At 34.5% G+C, this 25,282-nt stretch overlaps 1 protein-coding gene across 1 annotated transcript in view; it reads left to right on the forward strand.

Annotated features, from left to right (window-relative positions):
• The window catches only part of LOC149284586 (glutamate receptor ionotropic, kainate 2), a 274,071-nt gene that overhangs the window by 218,014 nt on the left and 30,775 nt on the right, over positions 1-25,282 (forward strand). Inside the window, exons 12-14 of the mRNA XM_089496448.1 lie at positions 7,365-7,483; positions 10,329-10,546; positions 20,269-20,494. Of these exons, the coding sequence (XP_089352574.1) occupies positions 7,365-7,483; positions 10,329-10,546; positions 20,269-20,494 (563 nt within the window). The remainder of the gene's footprint in view (positions 1-7,364; positions 7,484-10,328; positions 10,547-20,268; positions 20,495-25,282) is intronic.

The raw sequence follows: 25,282 nt of genomic DNA on the forward strand, positions 1-25,282 counted from the left end.
GAACATCCAAAAATGTTACTAAGCAAAGTATATCCTATGAGTCGGTGTTTTCAGCATTTTTCATTTATATGAAAATATACAAATACCACATACATTGTAGTGGAAGTAATTGAAGCAATGAAGAAAAACATTCCCTATATTAACTGTTGGTTGTTACTGGCATTTTCAAGTTTATTATGAGGAAAGGGCTACAACTGTCATCTAAGTTGGTTCAGAATATGCACCAAACACCTTTTTTTTTATCACCTAGAATGAAGATTTGGGTAAGTTGTTTAGATCAGTAGTACTATACATTACAGCTAATCAGACAGTAACTTTTAAGACTTCTCTTTATGTATGTGTTTAACAACATATTTTGTGCACAAAATTGTTATTTCCATGGGCAATAATCATTCAATCTGATTTTTCTCTTATATATATTAATGTCTATCTATCTCTCTATCTATCGATCTCTCTATCTATCGATCTCTCTATCTATCGATCTATCGATCTATCTATCCCTTCCCCTTTTTAAGTGTTTTCACTTTTATTTTCTAGGAAATGTCTTTAAAAAGTTCCACCAAATATTACATCTTCATAGCATCCAAACATTTAGAATTATGTAATCTTTATAAAGTTCTTGACATTTGTCAAGATGTTTTAATAACTACTAAACATTACATTTGTTAATTTTATTAATTTCCATTACTTTTTTGTTATCATTATTGTTTTTATAATACCTCTTATATATTATATATATTATATAATACCTCGTATTTTCCTCATTAGAAAGGAAACTCAATGCTTAAACAGTTCATTTGTTTAAAACATATATTTAGTTTATTTTTTTATTTCAAGAAAAAAAATGCATTCAGTTATATATATTTTTTCATAACAAAATTGTGGTTTCACAGGATATAGTGCAAAGCATTGGTCCAGGGGGAAGTTAATATTATATAATTACAAAAGATAAAATGGGAGTATTACTAAAGATAAGACTTTTGCTTAAGTAGTGTTAAACTATTATTTCAATATCATATAATAAAAAATGACTTATTTATTGAAAGGGTTCTCTAGGGCATGCAGCCCTAGAATAGAGCATTTATATGGCACATTGTCTTAACAAAGTAAGTGAATTGGTTACTGCTTGATTGTCCCAAGAGATTTAGTAGCTCTACAAAGCAAAAACAGTAGCAGCATATTGATTGTTCCTGTTTAACCTGATGATGCTGTTAATTATTAACCTTTCAACCTCAGTTTGTTCTGTTGAAACCTGGCAGGAACTAGATTAGATAACACTAAATGATGGACAAAGACCTGACATTCAGTTTCACAGAAAGGACTCTGAATACATGTCCTTAATAACTATCTTATTTAAATAGGGAACATAGTTTTCATCTCTTGTATATTACAATTGTAATCTCTCTTGAGGATTTGTTTGATTAGCTAATTTAGATACTGAATAACTTAAGTAATTTTCTATAATATTTTGCTTACATTTACAATTGTGTATGTCAATTCTAATACTTTTGATCTGTCTCATGTTTGGGTCTATTTACTAAGAAGTTTAATAATCAGTTGAGTTACAGTTCATTCAACTGACTGGACATGGCTGAGGTTGCATGTCCTCACATATAACACGTAAGTTGTTTGCAAGTGCGTGTAAATGTCCTTGCATAAAACTTCCAACTTTGATTTTCAAAGCATGGTTTAATCAATCTGCAAGTTGTTTGCTTTTTTCAACTCATATTAAGTCAACTCTCTTGCAGTCAACTGTATGCTAATTGAAAGTGATTTTTTTTCTGAGTTCAAGTGCATGTTGGCTTTAGTGAGTTTTATTCCACTTGTGCAGATGCACAATATTTTCCAACTCGCATACATGTGCAGTTGAGACCCTGTTGTGTTATTGGTACAAAGGCAAGCTATAAAGATTCATAATTACACTGAATGTCATGGGGACATGAGAGATATGAATGTTATAGCATAGCAGTTAGTGGTGGTTAAAGTTGGTGATGTTTTTCTACACAACAAAAATTCTTCAGTCTCAGCTGTCAGTGATGTATTCTGGCCAATACCCTTTCTGCTTTTACCCTCAGTGTGTCAAGGTAACACTGCTTAGTGACACATTTATGTGTTAATTAGTGGCTGCATCTTCAATAAGCAGGGCTATGGGCTATTTTAATCATTAAGGATTTTGCCATAAGGAAACATGTAATCCAATAACCAATCCTTAATGGTAGTGCGATACTAAATACAATGACTCAAATGTTAAATCAATTAACATGAAAAAATTGAAGTTGTAAGAGTTTTATTTTCCCTTTGTGAACTGGTTCATTTTTTGCACCATGAAAGCAAGGCTGGCTAAATAGTATATAGCATATTGAGTATGTGGTATCTTTTCTCCTGATATATTTCAATGAATTTGTATTAGACATTTTAATTTGAACGACTGACACCTTGTTGGTACTCTAGACCACAGAGTGAAAATTGGTATCGAGATGTAGAATGTTTTTCTTACAGTTACTTGATTATATGTAATTTATACAAAGTTAATTCAGTGAACTACGTGTCCAAACAAGTTGTCTGTTACCAGATAATTCAGAACTAGGTGTCCAAGAACTGTATTTTTATTGACGTACAAGAGAATTTCATTTCAAAGCTTACCCTGCAAAGATGTACAGTGTGTGTGTATATATATATATATATATATATATATATATATATATACACACACACACACTATATATAGGAGCCCACCATAATATTATTATTATTATTATTATTATTATATATTATTTATATGCCACCAAATTTACAAAGCACTACTTACAGTAAATACATTCAAAGGGTATGGCAAAACTAGTATTGACAGACTAAGACAAACTGATAAATTAGGTAAAGGTGCCTACCTCTCAATCTAACTATCTACCATAGCATAGGAACCATAGGATACCATAGGAAATTGACTTTCGTTATTTCGTTACAATAACTCTTACCTATTGTTAAGTTGCCAATTGGTGCCAAATATTTCAGCTTATATTTTGTTAATGTGTAAAATAAATATCTTCAAAATAATCACATTGATCAAAAAGCACAACCTATAAGTGACCGTAATTAGTTATGGTAAAAGATTTGATCGTGACAGTTTCTCTTTGAATTGTTTTTCTTAGTTTGCTTGCTCAACAATAAATAACATTGGCTGCATACTTTTACAACTTTATTAAATTACTTAAATAAATTGCAGATATTATAAATATATATTTAGCTTTTTTGAGGAAGAAAATAGTGTTCATTTTATGTACGGTCTTAACTGGAACCGTCTTTAAAAATACTGTATTAACTATAAGGAATAGTAAAATGTTTTTGGAAAACATATCAGAAAATTATAATTAAAATATAGAATTTAGTTATTTATAAAATAACAATAATAAAATATACATAGTATCGTATCTGTTTTGTCTTTACATTTTTAGTCACAAGATACAGAAAATGTCCTTCAGAATACCTTTTATTATTTTCATTCAGTTGACAGCTGTGAGTATATTTTATGTTTCATATTTTTACTTCATTTTCAGGTGCAAAACATGCCTAAGGGTGAAAAGCAAATATGTCATTTTATCAAAAATATGATGCTTTCTCTAACCTTGGCTTTTCCTAGTTTTACAAGATCCTTTTTTCCAGTTAACATTCTTTAATCTTCACAATTCTGTAACACATTTTGTGAATTCTTTGTATGCCATGTTTATAAATGAACAAAGATATGTCTTATATTGCAGTAAAAAGTAAAGTTAGAATGCACTTTTAATTTGAATAGCCAACAGAGAAGGGTATCCAAAATAGCCTGTATTATTTGATTGGACTTCCAACTAAAAAAGCAAGTATAAAATCACAAGGGTTAGCATTTCTCGAAAATAGCATATTAATTGACATTTTAATGTTGATAGATGCAAAAAAATTGCATGTTTTAACATCTAACATTTCATAAATTTTATATCATATCATAGAAGCATGCTAATAAATTTTATAGCAACAAGCACCAGTGGTGTATTTACCCAACCCAACCCAGGGCAGCGCAACCTACCACCATCTTACTGCCATCCTTACTTCTGCGTGTCAGGATATGACTTCATGTGCTGGGAACCCACTTTTTAAGTCAGCAAGGAGCAGGAGAAATCAATCGGCACAGCCATCTATAGTGTTAATAGGCCGGTTGAGGAGGTCAGTCATCTCCTTTTTAACCAGTCCATTAGGAAGTGGTGTTGCAGGAAAGCTGAGGCCAAAATATGCCATGAAGTGGAAGGTAGCAAAAGAGGGGCTCTGGATTGGCCCCTGATTATAGAAGGGAATTAAAAAGTGTCCATATTAGACACATCCTTATTGACAGTATTTTGATTGTAATGCACTTTTTCACTTTTTTGTTCACCACATGTATACAGAATCATTAACAAGATATAATTTTAGTATTTACTTGCATAGGTCAAAGCTTTCCTATGCGGTACTGGGGCAGTTGCTAATTTGCCCCATTGTTAATATGGCAGTGGTGGGTATATACCTGTGGGTATGTTGCTGGAAATCTACCACAACTCAAACCCAGTTAAGAAAGGAGGCAGGTTGTGCTGAAAATGTATATTATTTAACAACCAACATTGTTATTAGTGGAATATCCTTAACATTTGCTTAAGAGGGAAATATTTTTTTCACAGACCAGTGTCCAATAAGTAAAATAAATTTTAGAAATAGTGAGCAAATATTGTGATACCTAAAAATCTGAACTTGGGGACTCATTCTTGTTTGTTTATTCTGGGTATTCGTTCTACCTACTTACTTGAATTTCTTAAATTAGTATGCAAAATTGTAATCTAGATTTGAACATCATTTAACTATAGAAGTGTAACAGGATTGCAGTTATTGTTTTCTTTATTATGTTGATTTAATTCTATTTTAAAAGTATGGCTTCTTGTGAGATGATCAAATATAATATTTTAATATTTTATTATTTGATCTATATAGTAATATAAGTATATTATGTTTATATATTATAAAATTATTACTAATATTCTATTAACGTAATATAACAATTCAGAACATTCTTATAAATGAACATGTATATGTGATTTATTTTGTCCTTGTATGCATTATACTTGTATACTTGTAAAAATAACTGATGTAGGAGTGCTGTTAATAGCTTTTTTCTAGTATCAGAATTTCAAAGTTGTTTAAGAACAAAATACAACTCAAAACAAACTTTATCATAGAACTGGGTCAGATTTATTTTTGTATAATTTTTAATTATAACCTTCATAATCAACTCCATGAACATAATGCTAGTTTATCTACAGAGTGTGAAATGAAAAATTCTTTGTTTTTCAAGTGCAGGCTTTTAAGACAGGAGGTGTTCTAATGTTGTATTAGTACAGTGAAAATTAAATGTTTGATCTTCTGAATATTAATGTGTTGGAAAGAATATAGTAAAGAAAATTGAATTCTCTGAAGTGACAGAAACCTTATTCAAATAGTTTTGATTAAATGAAAGATTTTCACACAGTTCAGAGGAATGAATAGCAGTTCAACTCCAAAGTGGCTTTTTAGATTCAAGAAGCTAGAAAAAAAAACAGCGTGTCATTAGCAAAGTAATTAGACTTTAAAACATATTTAATTAGTTGCAGTTGTAGCCTGTGTTTTTGTAAATTGCTTCATTGCAAACATACAGTGTTACTTATCTTCCATTTTGCATGAAGAAGATGCTTTGTAAGTAAGCACAAAATAACTGATATAAAAAAGTAAATGGATGTGGAGCTACAGTAAAATCAACATTTGATCACACATGTGAATAAAGGAGACACATCAATGCAACATTTGTTCATTTTAAAAGGCAATGCTGTTTTGAACCAGTACCATAGAAGGTTTACAATCCTGTTTCTTTTAGAGAGACTGACAAAGTACCATTTGGAGGACATCACTAACTTTTCTGACTTACTATGTCTAGTGGCAGGAAAACCTAACCTGGCTAGACAATAAGTGCATCCGAAAGTCCGCCTGTGCACATGAAATTGCCAGTAATGTCCCAAGTACCTTTTTGTACTAGACAGCAATCACAGAACAGTTGCTTCTTCAATACTAAAACTTCTCAGGATGATGCATGGTATTGGAAAGCTGGTGAGCTTTATAGGGGTCTAACTAGATATAGAAAGATGTAGAAATACAAACCAATTAACCAAAACACTATGTATCTTCTAGCAATATGTTCTTGTGTTCTGTTTTTGAATACCTGATTGGACCTGTGTTTACACAGGATGAGTTGGCTTGTGGTCCAGTGAGAACAGCACAGGCGTTCTTTTTGTTGCTATCCCTACTGAACCATTGAAATTTCCTGTGCATTGTGATCTTTTGTTGTTTACTTTATGCGCCAATACTAAGCATTTATCGGTATGACTGTTGTGGTTTTAATTACCATAGAAGGTTGTTGTTGTGAGGTTTTGTGTATCATAAAAATAGTGGCCTTTGCAGCCTACCCTGACAGCATGGAACAGCTTCTGCAAAGTAGTGGTGCACATCTGTACCCACTAGTTACAAGTGCAGGGGACTGCCTCATAACTGAGGTAAAACAAATGAAAACTCTACTCTGTCTCTATTGTTTGAGCAATACCCTCTTTACCTTATTTATTGGTTAATTACTGCCAATGTGTTTTGAATGTTTAATGGAGCCCAGAACATTTGCTTAAAAAAAAACCCCACAGGAGAATAAGATTACAATTACTTACAGATATTCTCTTAAAATCTTTTTACTACTGACATATTCATCATACCTATCTTCTTGTTCTTATACAATATGATAATTGTGATTGATATTAGCCAATATGTTTGTTGCAAGACCCAAAAATAATGCCTTTACCCAGCTTTATTCAAGTGGCCTCAGGATAAGAAAGTGCTGGCATAAAGCATTCGCTGTTTGGCACATAATGAAATTTAACGCCTTATATATTACTTAAATTATTAGCACTTCATTTGTTTTTCCTTTTTATATTCATATTGCTTTTCATAACTTTTTCAACAAATTTTTTTATAATTTGGTGGGTAAACTTTTTAAGATTTTTCCTTGTTACTTGTTTACGTTTGTTCATATTTATATAACTTAAACGTGTGGTCCTAATCTATGTTATTGCAAAGATAGTATCTACCTAATGTAAAGTAAGGCTATTATGTGAAAGTAAGTCACATCGCATATAATGTTGACAATCGTTTGATTATTCATAAAATTAAGTATTTGTTGTATTATGTCACTGTAAAGTTATGAAATGATGTGTCTTTCTGTTCTTTTGCAGTCATGATTGAAGGACATCTCTACAGCTTTGCTTTAAAGATATTTTTCCCTTCAATTGTCACAGGTTTAGCCCCTATGAATGGTATAACCCACACCCTTGCAACCCTGACTCAGATGTGGTGGAAAACAATTTTACCTTGCTAAATAGTTTCTGGTTTGGCGTTGGAGCTCTCATGCAGCAAGGTATACGAATCAGCCTGCGTTTTCTCTTGGGCACCATGTCCCACTATTTGCTGGGGTTACCTATCACAATGGTACAAGATGTTTGCATGGGTGCCTCTGTGCATGTAACCATATTATGCTTTACATTCATAATGAAGCATCTTAATGTAGGCATCATTTTACGTCACTCAGTAAAATATTCTTCAAATATATAGTGCATATTTGAACAATACATTCATTGCCATGATACTTAAGTCTAATAAAATGTAGGTACATTCCATAAATCAGCACTTTTCCATTAGCAGATGCAGAGTGCAGCTTACAACATCCTCACTTTCTAATTCCATTTCTGATTTTTTGATATATACCTGTAGTCATTCTGGGGGTACATGTCCAAACAGATCTTTATCAAACACTCATCTATCAAAGCCATAAAGGTAGCTAGTCTATTCTTAACTCAATTCAACTTCATTAAATGCATTATTTTAAAATATTGTAGAAAAAAAAAGAAAACATTTGGAGAATATCTCACAGATGTTTTATACATAGGACACCCTCTCTCTGTTTTAACTGTTGAGGCATGTAATAGAAGTGTCATAAATGGTTATAGTATTTTCCATATGTGTCTCCAGTTAAATAACATACTTGATCATGACCTTTTATTCGCATATGGGTGGCATGTTTTAAGGAATTTTCACAAAATATAAAATAAAACTATATTTTCCATAGTTATTTTCTCTCGGTTGGGACGCAAATGTTTCAAAAACTGACTTATTGTAGGTTTGATTAATTATTAAAGTATTTAAATTAGAATGTTTTGGAAATGGAAGCATACTAAAGTTAATAATGTTTATTAAAAATGGCTTATCACATATAATGTATCTATAATATAAAAATAATATATTGTTTTTAACATACACAAAGTAAAATAAAACTACTTGGGATAGACAAATTGAGAAGGATACATGATAGAGGAGACCCAAACATTTCTTACAGTCACCTCCTCCCCAGGAAACGGTGGGATATGGTGCTGGACATGACGTTACCTTGGGTACATGACAGTCAGCCCCTAACCGGCACATTGTTCATTGTTAGTAAAATGTCTGCATTATAAGGTTTCCAAGGTGCTTTCCAAGATCGTGGTAATAAATGTGAAACTGCTAGTCAATGTGCTTTGATCTTTTTTCTCCTCTTCTGTTTTTCTGACAATCAAAGAAAAAAGGGGAGAAAAATATTCAACTCTGTTCTAGCATCAGTTATCCTCAACAAGCATCAACAATACTCAAAACATATTTCATCACTTGTTTTGTCTTGCAGTGTTCTAAGCAGAAATTAGATATGGAGTTGTCTATCCTGCCAAAACAGATCTCTTCTAGCTATGAAATAGTAAGATGAAATGCTAGGTAAGATGGACTGTTTTCAACCAAAAACCTTCTTCCAGAACCTTGTTTGTTTTACCAAAAAAATGTTTTACAAATAAGACATGATATTTATATAGAATATTAAAGTATTGGATAAAAAATGGTCCATCTTGTCTTGACTTCATTTTACAAAATCATAAGTTATAATAAACAGAATTAAGCAAATATTCAACAATTATTTTTCTTCCATCCCCACAGGAAAAACTAAGACCCACAATTCTGCTTGGCCTTCTCCCTTACCCAATGATTATTAATGAATTTGCCTTAAAGAGTTCATACAACAAACAATTTGTTTGTTACAACCCCCCAAAAAACTCACTTTTTTGACAAATAAAATATATTTTAAACCACTAAAATATGATTATAAAAAAATATTATTATTATAATATATTTTATATATACTATTAGCGCTTTTTCAGCATTAGCAAACCATTTATGGATTATTTTGTACCAATTGGTACAACTTGGAGAAAACCTGTTGTTATATACTTCTACATAGCATGTAAAAGGAATTTTAAATTAATATAAAAAGTATATATTTCCTTAACTTTTTTGCCCCTGGGCAGCATTTATTGTTGATAGCTTTTGTTCAGAAAAGACAAGAGGAATGCAGCTGTCTACTGGTCATGAAATCTGAACTATGTCAAATTGATCACACTTGATAAAATGCTAACACACATATGAACAGAAAATAAAGTTATATAAAGTTATTAAATTTGTAATATGCCCAGTTAAGGACACATTTCAAATAGTAAATACAATGTAAATATTTTAACTCAATAGTACAATCACTGCAACAAGGCAGTATAGGGACAATATAAAATAAAATGTTAATATAATATCCTATATAAATATAATATATGAAATTAAAGAGTATGATGCTATTAATGTTGCTTGTTATGAAGAAGGCAAGCATGGGGACAAATAATATGCAAAACATAATAATGTATACCATATATAATATTCTATAAATTAAATTCATAATGGTGGAATTGATTTTAGCAACATTTTATTCTCCCACTGGAACTAGTATTTATTCATTTGAATCATCATCAAGTAGGATGATTTTTTTAAATTGTTTTATATTTCAGCTCTTAACTCTCATTCTGCATTGTTGCACTTTAGCTCTTAAATTTGGTGTTAGTTATATACCCTTATGTAGATGACACACTCTATGATTATTATAGTTATTATGGATGCATGTAGTATGCTTGCGAAGATATTTAATGTTTCACTTACAAAGAGAAACACAGAATGAAACCCATGAGAAATTCTGATTATTGTAATTAGGGAATGTAGGACATTTCAGCAGACCACCTCTTCTTCCTGTACATTTGTTTTTATTGTATAGAAACATTATGGATGGTATCACACAGTAAAGTTACTGTAAATATTTTTTAAGCAAAAGTAATTTTCATATCAATATATTCCTTAATTTCTGCCAGGTTCAGAGCTCATGCCCAAAGCACTTTCCACAAGGATAGTAGGAGGAATATGGTGGTTTTTCACACTTATCATCATTTCCTCATACACTGCAAACTTAGCTGCATTTCTAACAGTGGAACGCATGGAATCCCCTATTGACTCAGCAGATGATCTAGCCAAGCAGACCAAAATTGAATATGGAACTGTTCAAGATGGAGCAACAATGACATTTTTCAAGGTGTGTTTCTGAAATACGGTTATAATGTTACGTAATGTTATGTCATGTTCAAATATAAAAAAGTTTATTATTTCAAAAGAAAATTATGTTTTAGAATCACTTAACATAAAGAAAAAATCCAATAGTATCAAAGACAATGCTGCTATTAAGGATCATGATTACATTACTCAGTTTTATACTGTAGTAATTATTAACATACTTCCCTTATACGCTTATATTCATTGAGGACTGACACCTGTTGAAGAGAGAAGTATGATGTTTAGGGATTTGTAAATTATTATCACAATTCACCTTTTGATTGAATAATGAAACATCGTTAGATGTATAAAATATATTATGTCAAAACTAGCAGAATTTGTAACTAGCTCTTTTTTGTTGTCATATCTTAAATTGCTCATAATTAATTGCCTTGTGTCCTGCACATTTTCAACAGAACATCTAATGTTAGATTAAAGAATAAATAATTAGTGTAAATGAATAATGAAATCCAATTATATGATATACTAAACTACAGTATATGTTACAGTAAATTGTACATTTCAAGAATACACTTTCTAATGAATTCTAAATAATCTTTGACTTTGCTGTACCAGAATAGCCAATATTAAGAGGGCAATGTTAAGTATTTTATAACGTTTACAATATTCGTGAGTGAGGTGGTGCCCAATGTAGCACGCAAGAACATGTCATATATATATATCCGTTAGATTTTGTAACAATCATCAAACTCTTTGTTTGACAGAACACCAAGAAAACATTACACCATTATTAAAAGGAGTTCTTGTCAGACAGTAGTAATGTAAACTAAATCCAGACCAATCTCAACCAATTTAAAATCACCAGCTGGTATGGGCGTATCTTCTGTATCCCTGCTGGAGCTGCAGGAGTCAGCACGGCAGCAGCCACATAATCCCAGGAGTGTCCTGCATTTAAACCACGGACTCTGTGCACCACTAGTCACCACGCCTATAGATGATTAACACCTGCACCCTACCAGAATCTCAAACATAATCACTAGTCTCTCTCAGGAACCAGCCAGAGCAGTTGGAGTAAATGAGTCCAGAGCAGACGGGAATGCATATAACTCAGTCTGGAAAATAACTCAACATGGCAGACAGAAGGCATAGGGTTAAGCTGATAAACAAGCCAGGCTCAGTAAGCATGCAAAGTGTTAATCCAAATGCAATCCAAAATTGTAGCACACCGTGAGCTTCAGAAAAACTGAGTGCCATATGCAGGGAACTTGGAGTCCATATAGCGCTGCTGAGAGTGACCTCGCGCATGGTGCTGTGGACGCCATCCCCTTGACCTTTGACCATTGCCAAAAGGCTGGTGCAGCATGCTTGCCTGTAAGCCCGCCCCCCCTCTATTTAAGAAACCCCACTCTCCCGCAATGAAAGAGGGAGTGAATAAGTAGATGGCGAAGGTTGCAACTGATTGCCGACGTGGGAAAAGCAGCATCCTTCTGGACTGGCATATGTGGGTCAGGCTGTGAGGTATGTGACTTACAGTGTAAAAAATGTAGGGAGGGATGGGAGGAAACATTTTCTGTTGAAAAGAGACCTTGCTGACCTATGAGCCCTCTGTTTATAACTCCCTCAGAGATGCTCTACCCCCTCATCTTTCTTTACGGCCCTCAAGTGCTGCCCAGTGTACAACCACTTCTTTGGTATGGCCCCATGTCCATACTTCATTTTAATAATAGGAGGCAAGAGTACCTGTCCTGGCCCGCCGTGCAATTTCTTTACTATTTCCTGTAAATTGATCTGCAACAAGTTATTCACAAATATTTTTCTGGTGTGTTATAGGTGTGTGTGCGTGTGTATATATATATATATATATATATATATATATATATATATATATATATATATATTATATACAATTAAAGCAACATTGAAGAAATATAATATGCTTGTCACATTCATGGCTTAACATATTTTCTTAAGGTTTGAAGTACATGCTGTTAAGGTCAACATTTTAGAAAAACGTACATTAACGATTCAAACTCATTGTACTTTTTAAAGCTAGACATTTATGTCATACAAACAGACTTAAATCACCTGACACAGTAGAACAGTGGCGTATCTACTGAAAATAGCGCCTATGGCAAGCACTGAAATTGCGCCCCTGTCCAAATATCTAAAACCCATTTACTAGCCCCTGCTGCCCATATATATAAATATTAGTCCATGCTGCCGATAGCAGGTATAGATCAACACACAAACCCAGATCAATTGAAATTCACTTGTGATCTCAGCACTGAAGGTATATATCAAATAAACAGAATCAGACATACAAGTCCTGTATTTGCAGGTATACAATAATAATATATGAAACGTAGCATCGCAGGTATAGATCAACTGAATAAGACATATTAACCCTGTATTTGCAGGTACACATAAATAATGTATGGAAACATAGCATAGCAGATATGGATCTACAGAATAACACAAAAACCCAGCTTTGCAGGTAAAGATCAATTGGAATTCACATAAAAACACGGCATTAAAGGTATATTTAAAAACCCCTAAATTACAGGCATAGATCACAGGTTGCACACCCCAAAGCAAGCCCTGGCGTCCACACTGCCCACATAGAACCTGGCCAGCACCCAGATTACACACATAAGATTTGCAATCTTTGTCCACAAATAGTCCAGCACAAGTCAACTTTGTCCCCAAACAGTCCGGCCAGTGCCATCGTTGTCCCATATACACCCTGCCTGTGCCATCTTGGTCCCCAAGGCTCAAACCTCCTGCTAGTGCCATCTTTGCCCTTCCACAATTATACATCTATGATACACAAACACTTTTACAGTCTACAGTCACTAATTCACACTTTAATTCAGACAACTCATCCACACATTAACTCATGCTCTCCCTCATTCACTCAATGCATCCACACATTAACTCATGCTCTCCCTCATTCACTCAATGCATCCACACATTAACTCATGCTCTCCCTCATTCAGACAATTCATCCACACATTAACTCATGCTCTCCCTCATTCACTCAATGCATCAACACATTAACTCATGCTCTCCCTCATTCAGACAATTCATCCACACATTAACTCATGCTCTCCATCATTCAGACAATACATTCACATATTAACTCATGCTCTCTCTAATTCACTCAATGCATCCACACATTAATGCACACTCTTTACATATATCTACCCCATCTCCCCCCTTATCACTTTTTAACCCCCTCCCTCCCCCTTATCACTTTTTAAACCCCTCCCTCCCTTATCACTGTTTAACCCCCTCCCTCCCTTATCACTTTTTAACCCCCTCCCTCCCCCTTATCACTTTTTAACCCCCTCCCTTATCACTTTTTAACCCCCTCCCTCCCTCCCTTATCACTTTTTAACCCCCTCCTTCCCTCCCTCCCTCCCTCATCACTTTTTAACCCCCTCCTTCCCTCCCTCCCTCCCTCCCTTATCACTTCCTAACCCCCCCCCCCTCTCACCTTGAAGTCCAGCGACGGGAGCACGATGCTGCTGTCTTCCTGCACGCTCGCTGGTGCCCGCTGCTTCACTGCTGAGCGCCGTAAAATGACGTCATATTTCGGCGCCCAGCAGTGAAGCAGCGGGCACCAGCGAGCGGCTTTTAAACACTGTCTTCTTTTGTTTGATGCGGGGGAGAACGAGGGGCGCCGAGCGGTTGCTAGGCGCCCCTCTCTCTCCTCCGCATCAGTGTTTAAAAGCCGCTCGCTGGTGCCGGCTCTGCATGAAATGCCGCCACCGAGACGGGGGTAGAGGGCTCGTGGAGGAGAATGAGGGGCGCCGAGCGGTTGCTAGGTGCCCCTCTCTCTCCTCCGTATAAAAAAATAAATAAATAAATGCCGGTGAGCGGCATTTAAAAGCCGCTCACCGGCGCCCCCCTTGAGATAGTTTTAATGAATTCTAAATAAACCCTACTTTTAAATCAATACAAAGCAAAATAAAACATTTTATAAATTTCAGTGCGATTTTTGTGCCAATTTGAATGTAGTTATAAAATGAAATACATGTTACTATATATTGTATCCAAGTAAAGGTTTTCTTCCTTAAAAATAAGCTCATCCCACAATAACCCAGCAATGAAAAGCTATAAAAGCTAAAAAAAAATGTTTTTTCCCATGTAAAACACATCTTAACCTTCTTCTCTGTTGTTATTAGAAAATAATGTTTGTTTTATTGAAGATGCACAGACAGGAGAATAGGTCCTCCTGTCTACTTGCTGGGCCTCCTAGCCACTTCTCTGCTCCCTGGTCATCTACCTGCCACCTAGACACCTCGTATGTCCCTCCTATGTATTATGAATTGGTTATTAAACTAGATGCAGAATTGTATCCATTGAGTCAACCTCAATGGATGCAACCTGTCTTTCCAACATGGGTGAAAACAGTTGTGAGGTATGTTATGTTATGAGTATTACATCAGGAATCTTGTTTTTTCTCAGAAAATGCGAAAAATGTGTAAAAATATATTGTGAAACTAAGAACATTTTATTTCCTGTTTTTATAGCTTTTCATTGCTGGGTTATTGTGGGATGAGCTTATTTTTAAGGAAGAAAACCTTTACTTGGATACAATATATAGTAACATGTATTCCAAAGTCCAGTGACAGTGTGCTTTACACCACTCCAGTTGATGCTTGGCATTGTGCATAATGATCTTGAGCTAGTAAAACACGTAAAACATTTTTACACATTTTTCGCATTTTCTGAGAAAAAACAAGATTCCTGATGTAATACTCATAACATAACATACCTCACAACTGTTTTCACCCATGTTGGAAAGACAGGTTGCATCCATTGAGGTTGACTCAATGGATACAATTCTGCATCTAGTTTAATAACCAATTCATAATACATAGGAGGGACATACGAGGTGTCTAGGTGGCAGGTAGATGACCAGGGAGCAGAGAAGTGGCTAGGAGGCCCAGCAGGTAGACAGGAGGACCTATTCTCCTGTCTGTGCATCTTCAACAAAACAAACATTATTTTCTAATAACAACAGAGAAGAAGGTTAAGATGTGTTTTACATGGGACCCACAATAATGCATGTTAGCCCCATAATCACAAGAACTGTAGCTCCTTGTTCAGTTTGTTTGATGTGTTAGTATCTGTATTAATCAGTAGAATAATATACACTATATGACCAAAGGTATGTGGATACTCTTCCTAGTTATTAAGTTTAGGTGTTTCAGACACACACATTGCTAACATGTATATAAAATCAAGCACAAGAACATGCTGTTTCCATAGACCAACATGCTCTGCCTAGGTTCTATTATTTTTAAGTTGAAGCGTCTAGGATTAACAGCTCAGCAATAGACCACACACAGTCAAAGAGCAGGGCCACTGAAGCACATATCATGTAGAAATCACCTGTCCTTTGTAGCATCACTCAAACTGCTTCATGAAATGAGTTTCCATGGACTAGCAGTCGCATACTAGCTCAAGATCATTATGCACAATGCCAAGCATCAACTGGAGTGGTGTAAAGCACACTGTCACTGGACTTTGGACCTACCGAAATACATAGTGTCTACTGAAAAGTTTGGTGGAAGACGGATCATAGCCTGGGGCTGTTTCTCTGGGTGAAGGGTAATGTCAATGTTACAGTATATAAAGACATTTTAGACAATTGTATGCTACCAACTTTGTGGCATCAGTTAAGGGAAGGCCTGTTCCTGTTTCAGCATGACTGTGCTCTTGTGCACAAACCAAGGTACATAAAGACATGGTTTGAGAAGTTTGATGTGGAGGAACTCGAGTGGCCTGCACAAAGCTCTGACCTTAACGCCACTAAACACCTTTTGGATTAATTGGAATCCCAATTGCCAGCCAGGACCTCTTGTCCAACATCATTACCTGACCTCACAAATGCTCTTTTGGTTGAATTGACACAAATTCCCACAGATGCACTTCAAAATCTTGTGAAAAGCCTTCTCAGAAGAGTGGGAGCTGTTATAGCCGCAAAGGTGGGGCCATCTCCAGGAAATGACAAACCAAAAACATGCATCATAGGCAACCATAAAATAAATGGATTTAGTTACTTTTAATATCTGTTAATGATACAGTGTACCTAAGAGGTTAGGAAAGGGTTGAATGTTTTCATGATTTATAGTTTCAATTAAATCATTGCTTATAGTTATTTTCTATTTTCATCAGTACTCGCTAAATCTGTCTAAAACAGAAATACAATGGATTGTAAGAAATAATTAATTTCCTCTAATTTCTAGTAATTTAGCAACTCAATTACTGTCAGACACACAATGTGTAGTTTCATCATTATAAAGCTATGAACCATTAAAACTGCTGTTAGGAAAGCATGTGAACTAGTTGAACTATTTTTTGCTGACACACCACAATGTTAAATGTTATGTTGTCTGAAATCAACCTCAGCAATTATCATATGGTAGATGTCATGATTTAAAGAAAAACAATAAGGTCAATTATATATTTTTGTTATTGTTTCTTCTCCTAGGTTTGAATGGTCAAATGGACTGGTTAAGCCTTACTTTGGTGAATGTCTAACTTGTGACCCCATGTGGTATACATTATAGTGTAATTTAGCATTAGCATTATTATTATTTTATTTGCATTTTGATTGATTAGATAACACCATTAGTGGGCAAATACATTTCACAGTTTTCTAATTTTCAGAGTATTGTATACCAGTTGTTATTCTTGTATGACAAAAACATATAACTGTCTCTATAACATTATTATTTATTTTGGCTGTAAAGGGGACATACCAAGTCATTTTGGACAATGTTATGCTTCCAACTTTGTCGGAACAGTTTAGGCAAGGCCCTTTTCTATTCCAGCATGACTGTGCTCCAGTGCAAAAAGCAAGCTCCATATGACATAGTTGGGTGAGTTTAGTGTGGAAGAACTTGACTGGCTTGCACAGAGCCCTGACCTCACACTTGTCAAACACCTTTAGGATGAACTGGAACGGAGATTGCGAGCCAGGCCTTCTTGTCCAACATCGGTACCTGACCTCACAAGTTCTCTACTGGATGAATGGGCAAAAATTCCCACAGAAACACTCCAAGGAGTGGAAGCTATTATAGCTGTTATAGCTGCATAAGGAGAACCAACTACATATTAAAATCTATGTATTTAGAATGCAATGTCATAAAAGTCCCTGTTGCTAATGATATGGACACAACTAAGTCTTCTAAAGTTGTGTTGAATATGTGCACTCAACTAAGAAAACAATTATATCTTTACCACAACCATATCATATCACTCTATAACTAACACAGTTTCGTTGTAAGAAATAAAACTAAGTAGTTTATGTGCAAAGAGGTATAATACTAACTCAACCAAGAATAGAAAGCATGTTAGCAGCCTGCAAAGGTATAAGTTACTTAAATGAGTGCAGGTAACAAGTTAACAGCATTTTCTATGGTACATCCTCATCCAGTTGGGATGCATCTCAAGTTTTAGTTCACTTGTGGTTTTACAGAGGAACAACTCCATCAACACTGCAGTCTGATCTTGCCTACAAGGCAAGTCTAAATTTAAAGCATAAGGCAAATTTCCTCTTCATTAGCAAGCCAATCAACAACCCCAGACATACATTTCAGCCTTCATGAATCACATCAGTAAAATGCATTTTGGATCCTTCTAAGCACAAGTAAGCAAGGAGGTCCACATCTGAACTCACCTTTACACTTTGGTTAAATTTGAAGATTTCACTGAAGATAGAAATGGCATGCAAAGAGATGTGAGAATGATAAGCCTGGAGTTGTTGTTCCTCCACTAGAGACATGGACGCCAGCCAAGTCTTTGTGTTCCTCTTCGTGAAAATCAAACTATTCATATTCCACATATATTCACCTGTTCCCGTGTTTGTTCTGGCGAATATTCATATACGTTCTTCGTGTTCATTTTTCTCTTTGTTTTCAGCCGGTTTTGTAGCAGGGGTTACTACGGGGTTAACACTGTAACAGTTAACAGCAGTTTTTTTAAAATTCCTTAAGATTATTTAAAATCCCTATTGGTCGATGGCAAGGAGCTCCTCTGGCATCAACCAATGAAGGGCAGCTGCTCTTCATTAACCCCTGCTATGCTACGAAGTCTTAAGATAGGTGATTTATATGGGGGAGATTAGTTAGGAGATATTTATATAGACGAACACGAAGAAACAAAGATTTCTTTGTCTTTGTATATATTTACCTGCTGCCATATTTGCTTATTCGGTATTCGGTTTGAACAACAAAAACGCAAAATTGTGTGTTTGTTTTCATGTTCTCTCGAATATGAATGCACAAGTCTACTTCTTACTTTGTTTTTGTGTCTGCCATCACAGCACTTATCACCATTTTGGGGCCCTAGGTAAGTCCAGGTAATATTTCAAAGAGGTCTGCTCCCCAAACTCCATAGAGCAACAAGATATACAGGCCTCTTTCTCCTCAGTTGACTCTCCAGAACGATGTCTAAGAATTTGTAGGCCTGTCTCTCCTTAGCTGGGGTCAGTGAGAACAAACACTAGGAAAACATTAGATTCAAGTATGCAATTTCACATTAAGAATGATGTAACAATGACCAAGCATGGTAGTGTTAGAAATGTGGGGGTACTTTGCTACATCAAGTCCATCAGAACCATGAATTTCCAATTTTGAAATCTAGTTCAAAATGGTTGATGAGCAAGAAATTACATTTTATAATGACATATTGTGATACGAATGTGATAAGTTTGAGGAGTGGAAGGGTTAAATAATGTGTTCTCCTTCTTTCATGACTGGAAAAGTACTGAAGGGTTGTTGATGCCAAAATACACAGGATGTAGCAGGGAGCGATTGCGAAAGTAATCCTGGATATATGCCAGTATTATTCTAAAGGAATATGTTGTAAACATAAACAACTATAAAACGCAGGGATTCAAGGGGGGCAACAGGGAACTTTCCAGGCTGCTGGAGCGGACGCGCTTTCGCCTGTGATGCACCAGAAAGGTTGTTCCTCCCGTTGAGTCCCTCCAACGAGAGTGATGCTACAATCTCTGGTAATGTCTTGATGTTTCATTCTATGTTATGCATGAGAGATTAATAAAGTATTGCATTTATTATCCTGATTTGGAGGTCAGTGAGCGCTTTGTGACACCTGCACTTTTCACGACACATCTGTTAGTGCAATACACATAGACAAGACTGAAACCCATTGAGAAGTTCAGTCTAATGACTACAATTGAATGCTCAAAAAGTTATAGATGTCTTAGGTAAAGCAGTTTTACATAGAAGAAAAGGCCAAAATTCATCCATTGTGCTATGAGAATTGAAACATTTGATTGCAAATATTCCTGCTGATAAGGTGTAACCAGTTTTTAACAGGACAGGCTAAATTTTCTTAAATACATAATTATTTATTGATTTATATAGTGCCATCATATTCTGAGAAGCTGTGCAAGGGTTATAATGAGATTCCATTATCTAATAGTAGGGGATAAATACATTTCTATTACACAATTTGCAAACTTAACTGTTTAACAAGACATAAGTTTCCAAAAATTACTTTTCTGACTTGAAGTAAGGGAAAAAAAGATATGATGCTACCTAGTGGACAGATTTAAACATTCTCATTGGATTTTGAAAAATCTTTCAAATTTTAATTTAATCCTTAACCATATACAAATTGTAACATAAACTTTGGATCACGCAAAGGCAGATTTTTTTCTTTGGTTTTCCATTAACACTAATAATTTACAATTGTGTGTTCTAGAAATCCAAAATACCTACATATGAAAAAATGTGGGCCTTTATGAACAGCAGAAGCCAGTCGGTGCTTGTCAAAAATAATGAAGAAGGCATCCAACGTGTGCTAACCTCAGATTATGCCTTTCTAATGGAATCAACAACCATTGAATTTGTCGTACAACGCAACTGTAACCTGACACAGATTGGAGGCCTTATAGATTCAAAGGGTTATGGCGTTGGAACTCCCATGGGTATGTTACATTTCAGTTATTTGTTTTTTATTCATTTATCTTAGTGGCAACAAGGGAACAAAGAAAACAGAGATGCATGACTCAAATTTCAGTTAACTTCTTTTGTTTGCCTTGCTTATATTTATAATACATATTGATAATATATTGGTATAAATTACAAAAATGTGTATAACAATTTACAAGGTAATATACTCACAACAACAGAATGCTCCATTAAGCTACAGTTTTATCCTAGGTAATTCCAGTTGTGTAATGTACATATGTAAAGCTAATGTTCAGATGGATCACTGACACAGACATATATATATATATATATATATATATATATATATATATATATATATATATATATATATATATATATATATGTACAAGAAAATGAGAGGATGAAAGAGGAAGAAGGAAAGGGAGGGAGAAAGAGAAAACGAAAAAGAGGGACATAATGAGAGAGGAGATATAAAGAGAAATATGTAGAGAGAGAGAGAAATGAAGGAGAGAGGAAGGCACATATGCTATACATATCCTATGCGTTTAAAAAACTTGTGTTGGGGCATCAAAAATGACATCAGTAAGATGATTCAGTATGGTATTCAAAAAAGTGATGTAAGCAATTCACTGTACAGCAAGCAATGTAAAACACTCATGTCATTGTGGGCATGTCCAAAGAACGGTGTTCTATATCCATTTAAGACGTTTTAAAATCAACTTACAATGCTTAACGCAATACTTAATACTTCATTTTGAGTATTAAGTATTGCGTTAAGCATTACTTAATTTTGAGTATTAAGTAATGCTTAACGCAATACTTAATACTCAAAATTGCTGTTGTCAATCACATACTATATAAGGCATCCCCTTTTCTCTGCAAACAAAGCTTAACCAGCTAGTGGGTTACACTTCAAAACTTAGATTATCCATTGTCTATACAGCCTAACTATCAGAAGCTCATCATTTTATATATATGGACCATGTTTTACACCGGTTTACATTCATGAGAATTTGACAAAGCATGAAAACACTGTATTAGCCTATTGTACAAAGAGTTCAAATAACATGTATTATGCTGTGTATACTATTATTACTACGTATTTTATTTGTCTTCACATTTATGCGAACACTTGATTGTGTATCATAATATTGTTACTATAGTGATGGAATACAATTAAGACTGTGGTGCCCGAAATCAGTAAATGCCAAAATGCTGCAGAAAGTATTTCATTCATTGGTATAATTTTGTAATTTTAAGGAGGATTAGACTGTACGCAGGGTTAAAAACCTCCAATCACAGTTGTTCATAAAACATACAATACGATCTAAAACAAAAGGAAAAAATAGCACATGGTGTTAAACAGAATATTTGGCTGCTATTGCTGCTTTTGTGGAAATCATGCTTGGGGCTACTGATGACAAATCTCTTATTCACTTATTTAGCATTGCAACAATAAAAATTTTGTATTTTGCTGTTGCCTTGGCAGCAGATACTGACAGTGATTTGTGTGTGTGTGTGTGTGTGTGTGTGTGTGTGTGTGTGTGTGTGTGTGAGCAGCTAATGAATGCCAGAAGGCTCACATCTTTTGTATACAAATTTAGTTATACAGTATATTATACTGACACTGTATCAGTATGGTATACTGACACGGTACTATACTGATACCGTGTCAGTATAATATACTGTATAACTAAATTTGTATACAAGAGATGTGAGCCTTCACATGGAACTGTGGTGTGGTTGACCTCACATATTCCATGGCATGGTCCAGTCACTGATAGTGAACCGTGCACTTAAAATGCATTTTTGCTGAATGTTCATAAAATATTTTCTTTAATATATTTTGGCGTTTCAGAAGTTTTGATACCACGAATGGGGTTGAGAAAGATGTAATTTAGTAGATTTTTTTTGTAAAAAGATGCAAAGTATGGCCACGCCTGTGAAAGAATTCCTATCATTTCAAAGCATTATTCTCATTTTGACATTTTTATCCTTTCACGTGAAAAAGACATTCATCAAAGGCTAAACCAACTCTATTGTGGGAGCTCTTCAGTGCAATTGGTACAATTCTGTAAATTCATCAAATGCATTACTTACACAGAAAAGAGACACCAGCTGATTCAAAATGTGATCATTTGCATGTCAAAATAGATATATTGTCCACTATAGTAATCAGGTTGGATGAAAGGATATGACAAATATTCTGTATAAATTCACTACTCATTTTCCACAATTTCTTTTTTTTTGGCTACTGCTGCTCTGCAAAATAAGTTCTATTAAAAGTTTTATAAACTTTCCAAAAGCATGGACTACCCTGCTCTTAAACATTTTGTCAGTTTGTTAATAGGCACAGAGGCACAGACCTTACCATAGCAGTTATGATTTGCATTAGCTTTTAAAAAAAGGTATTTTTAGCCCTGTGGTTTACCAAAAGCTTCCAATGCCATTTTAAATGGAGAAACATGCTACTTTCCTAAACATCTTACCGATTTGTTAAAGAGACACAAATCTTCTTTTTTTTTTATATTATTTTTATTATATCTTCTAGAACATATATAACAACAAGACATCAGTCTACACAACAATCCTACAACGATAATATAAAGCAACCGTAATAAATAAACCGTATAAATACCCGTTCATCCCTTGGTCTGCCTCTTAAACAAATTAACAATACAAACATTTCTTTCACTGTCGGCTCCCCTATGTAGCCGACATATATTCCATTTTCCATGTTTAGTTGAAAAATGGTCTGATATTTTTACTTCTGGCCATGTTGGGATAACCATTGGATTCAAGCTTCTGGCAATTAATAATTTTGCTGCCAATAAGATATGTATGTAACTTTTATGTGGATATAAGGTCTGTTGGTCTGTCCCCTATTCATTGTAACTTTGTCTTTTGTAATCTTTTTTCCAATTGTATTATACAAAATTACACAAAGGCTTGATGTACATTTATTTAAATCAAAGGGTTTTTTTCTTTTAGCTGCTTTCTGCACATTTAATGCTATTGCATTACCCCACTGCTGTTGACATTTAAATAAATGGATACATTATTTAAGCTGCTGTAAAAAAAATCACTACAATTATGATTGACAATTAGATTGATTATACCTGAAATGCAAGACAAGTTCTGTAATGTGCAAATATGCTAGTGATATGACATACATAACAATATATATCAATATTCTAATTTAAAATGTAATCTATTTCAATTAAAGAAACAAAAGATATCAATCAGGTCCCTTCACAAAACAGTGAGTGCCTGCAAGTTGGCAAAAAAAATGTGAGCTTGGAGCAGCAGAAATTCATACCTTGCATACACTCACCTGCAGGAGTGTTGAGTATATTCAAGTTTAGAAAAGCAGACAACTCGGAAATTCATTAACCTGCAAGTTGAAAATGCGAGTTTGAACTTAATTGTAGCTTAAAAAAATTCCTATCAACAACCAGGGGGTTGGCAGCTGACTTGTGAGCTCCCCTCCACGCACAAACATAAAAAAAAATGAAAACAAAATAGAGGCCCAGCTGATTGCTGATAATTGCCCCCCTTCTACCCTGTGTGCAGTGACTAATAAAATAAATCTGGATGAGAATATTGTCCATATTTTATTCAGTGGCATTGGGGGATAAATAAAATAAATACAATTTGGGGGCATCCCTGTATGTTTAAAACATTTTTTTAAAACACACACCATCACAGGGCCCATTCTGCAAAGATCATTGAAGCTATCAGTCTCACATTTGCCCCAAGGTTATGGGTGGTTAAGTAAACCCTATAGAATTCCCAGATTTAAAAGAAAAAAAAATAACAAAAGTAAATTGAGACAGCGATTTAAACTGATTAATCGTTTTTAATTTCTAAAAACTAGCTCTAGCTGTGGGGCTGTTTGAATAATAAATTACATAAGTAAAGTAAATCATTATTTACCTGTAGCATTCTGTTTTATTCTGTAATTCCATAAATATGACTACATTGAACATAGAAATGAAGGTGTATGTGGTATGTCCATGAGTTGGCAATACAACACTCTTGCTATGACATAATGTGCCACCAATCTTGTCACACTTGTGCCCATTCCTTTTTGTGATTCCAAAATTATAGTATTGGAAATTCAGGGGGAAATTGGTATGATGAACTGGTTGAGTACTGATTGTCACAAGTTCAGTGGCATGTTCAAACTTTTATTTAACAGTACCATCTTGTACCTATTAGGTTTAATGATGCACTTGATTAGACCTGTCAGATACCTCTGCTCAAAACTCATGGGGTAACTCTTGAAAGTTCTGCAGTTATTTGTGTAGGTACAAAATAAGCCATGAATACACCTAGTAAGACACCTGTAAGGTTGTTGACATGATTGGCATGTATCTCTAAGCTGTAAAGCTACTCATGTGGATTTAAAAAAAACACCTACTATGTACAGAACTACTTTTTGTACACTCACAGTGTGGTAATTTTAGCTATATATTATTAGTAGTAGTAGTAGTAATACTACATTAAAACAATATTTTCAATTGTGTATTCTATAAAGGCTGTAAAGGCAATCTAATTATAACTAAAAAAAAAACATTGTTAAAATGAGTACATAATGTTGTTTTTTCATGCAATTGTGTGTCTGTTAAAAAAAAAACCAGATGTATTAATTTGTTAAAAATAAAAGTCTTAGTGTAAAACAATGTTGAAATAAAGCTATAAAAGTAAGATGAAACCCAAAATGAAAAAAAAAAAAAGAATATAACGAGTTAAAAAACACACAATGGTTGCACAGGATAAATCAACTTCTATAGCTTGGA

The sequence above is a fragment of the Sceloporus occidentalis genome, unplaced genomic scaffold, assembly GCF_023333645.1.
Source record: "Sceloporus occidentalis isolate IW3139 unplaced genomic scaffold, rSceOcc1.0.p SCAF_90, whole genome shotgun sequence".
Classification (NCBI taxonomy): domain Eukaryota; kingdom Metazoa; phylum Chordata; class Lepidosauria; order Squamata; family Phrynosomatidae; genus Sceloporus; species Sceloporus occidentalis.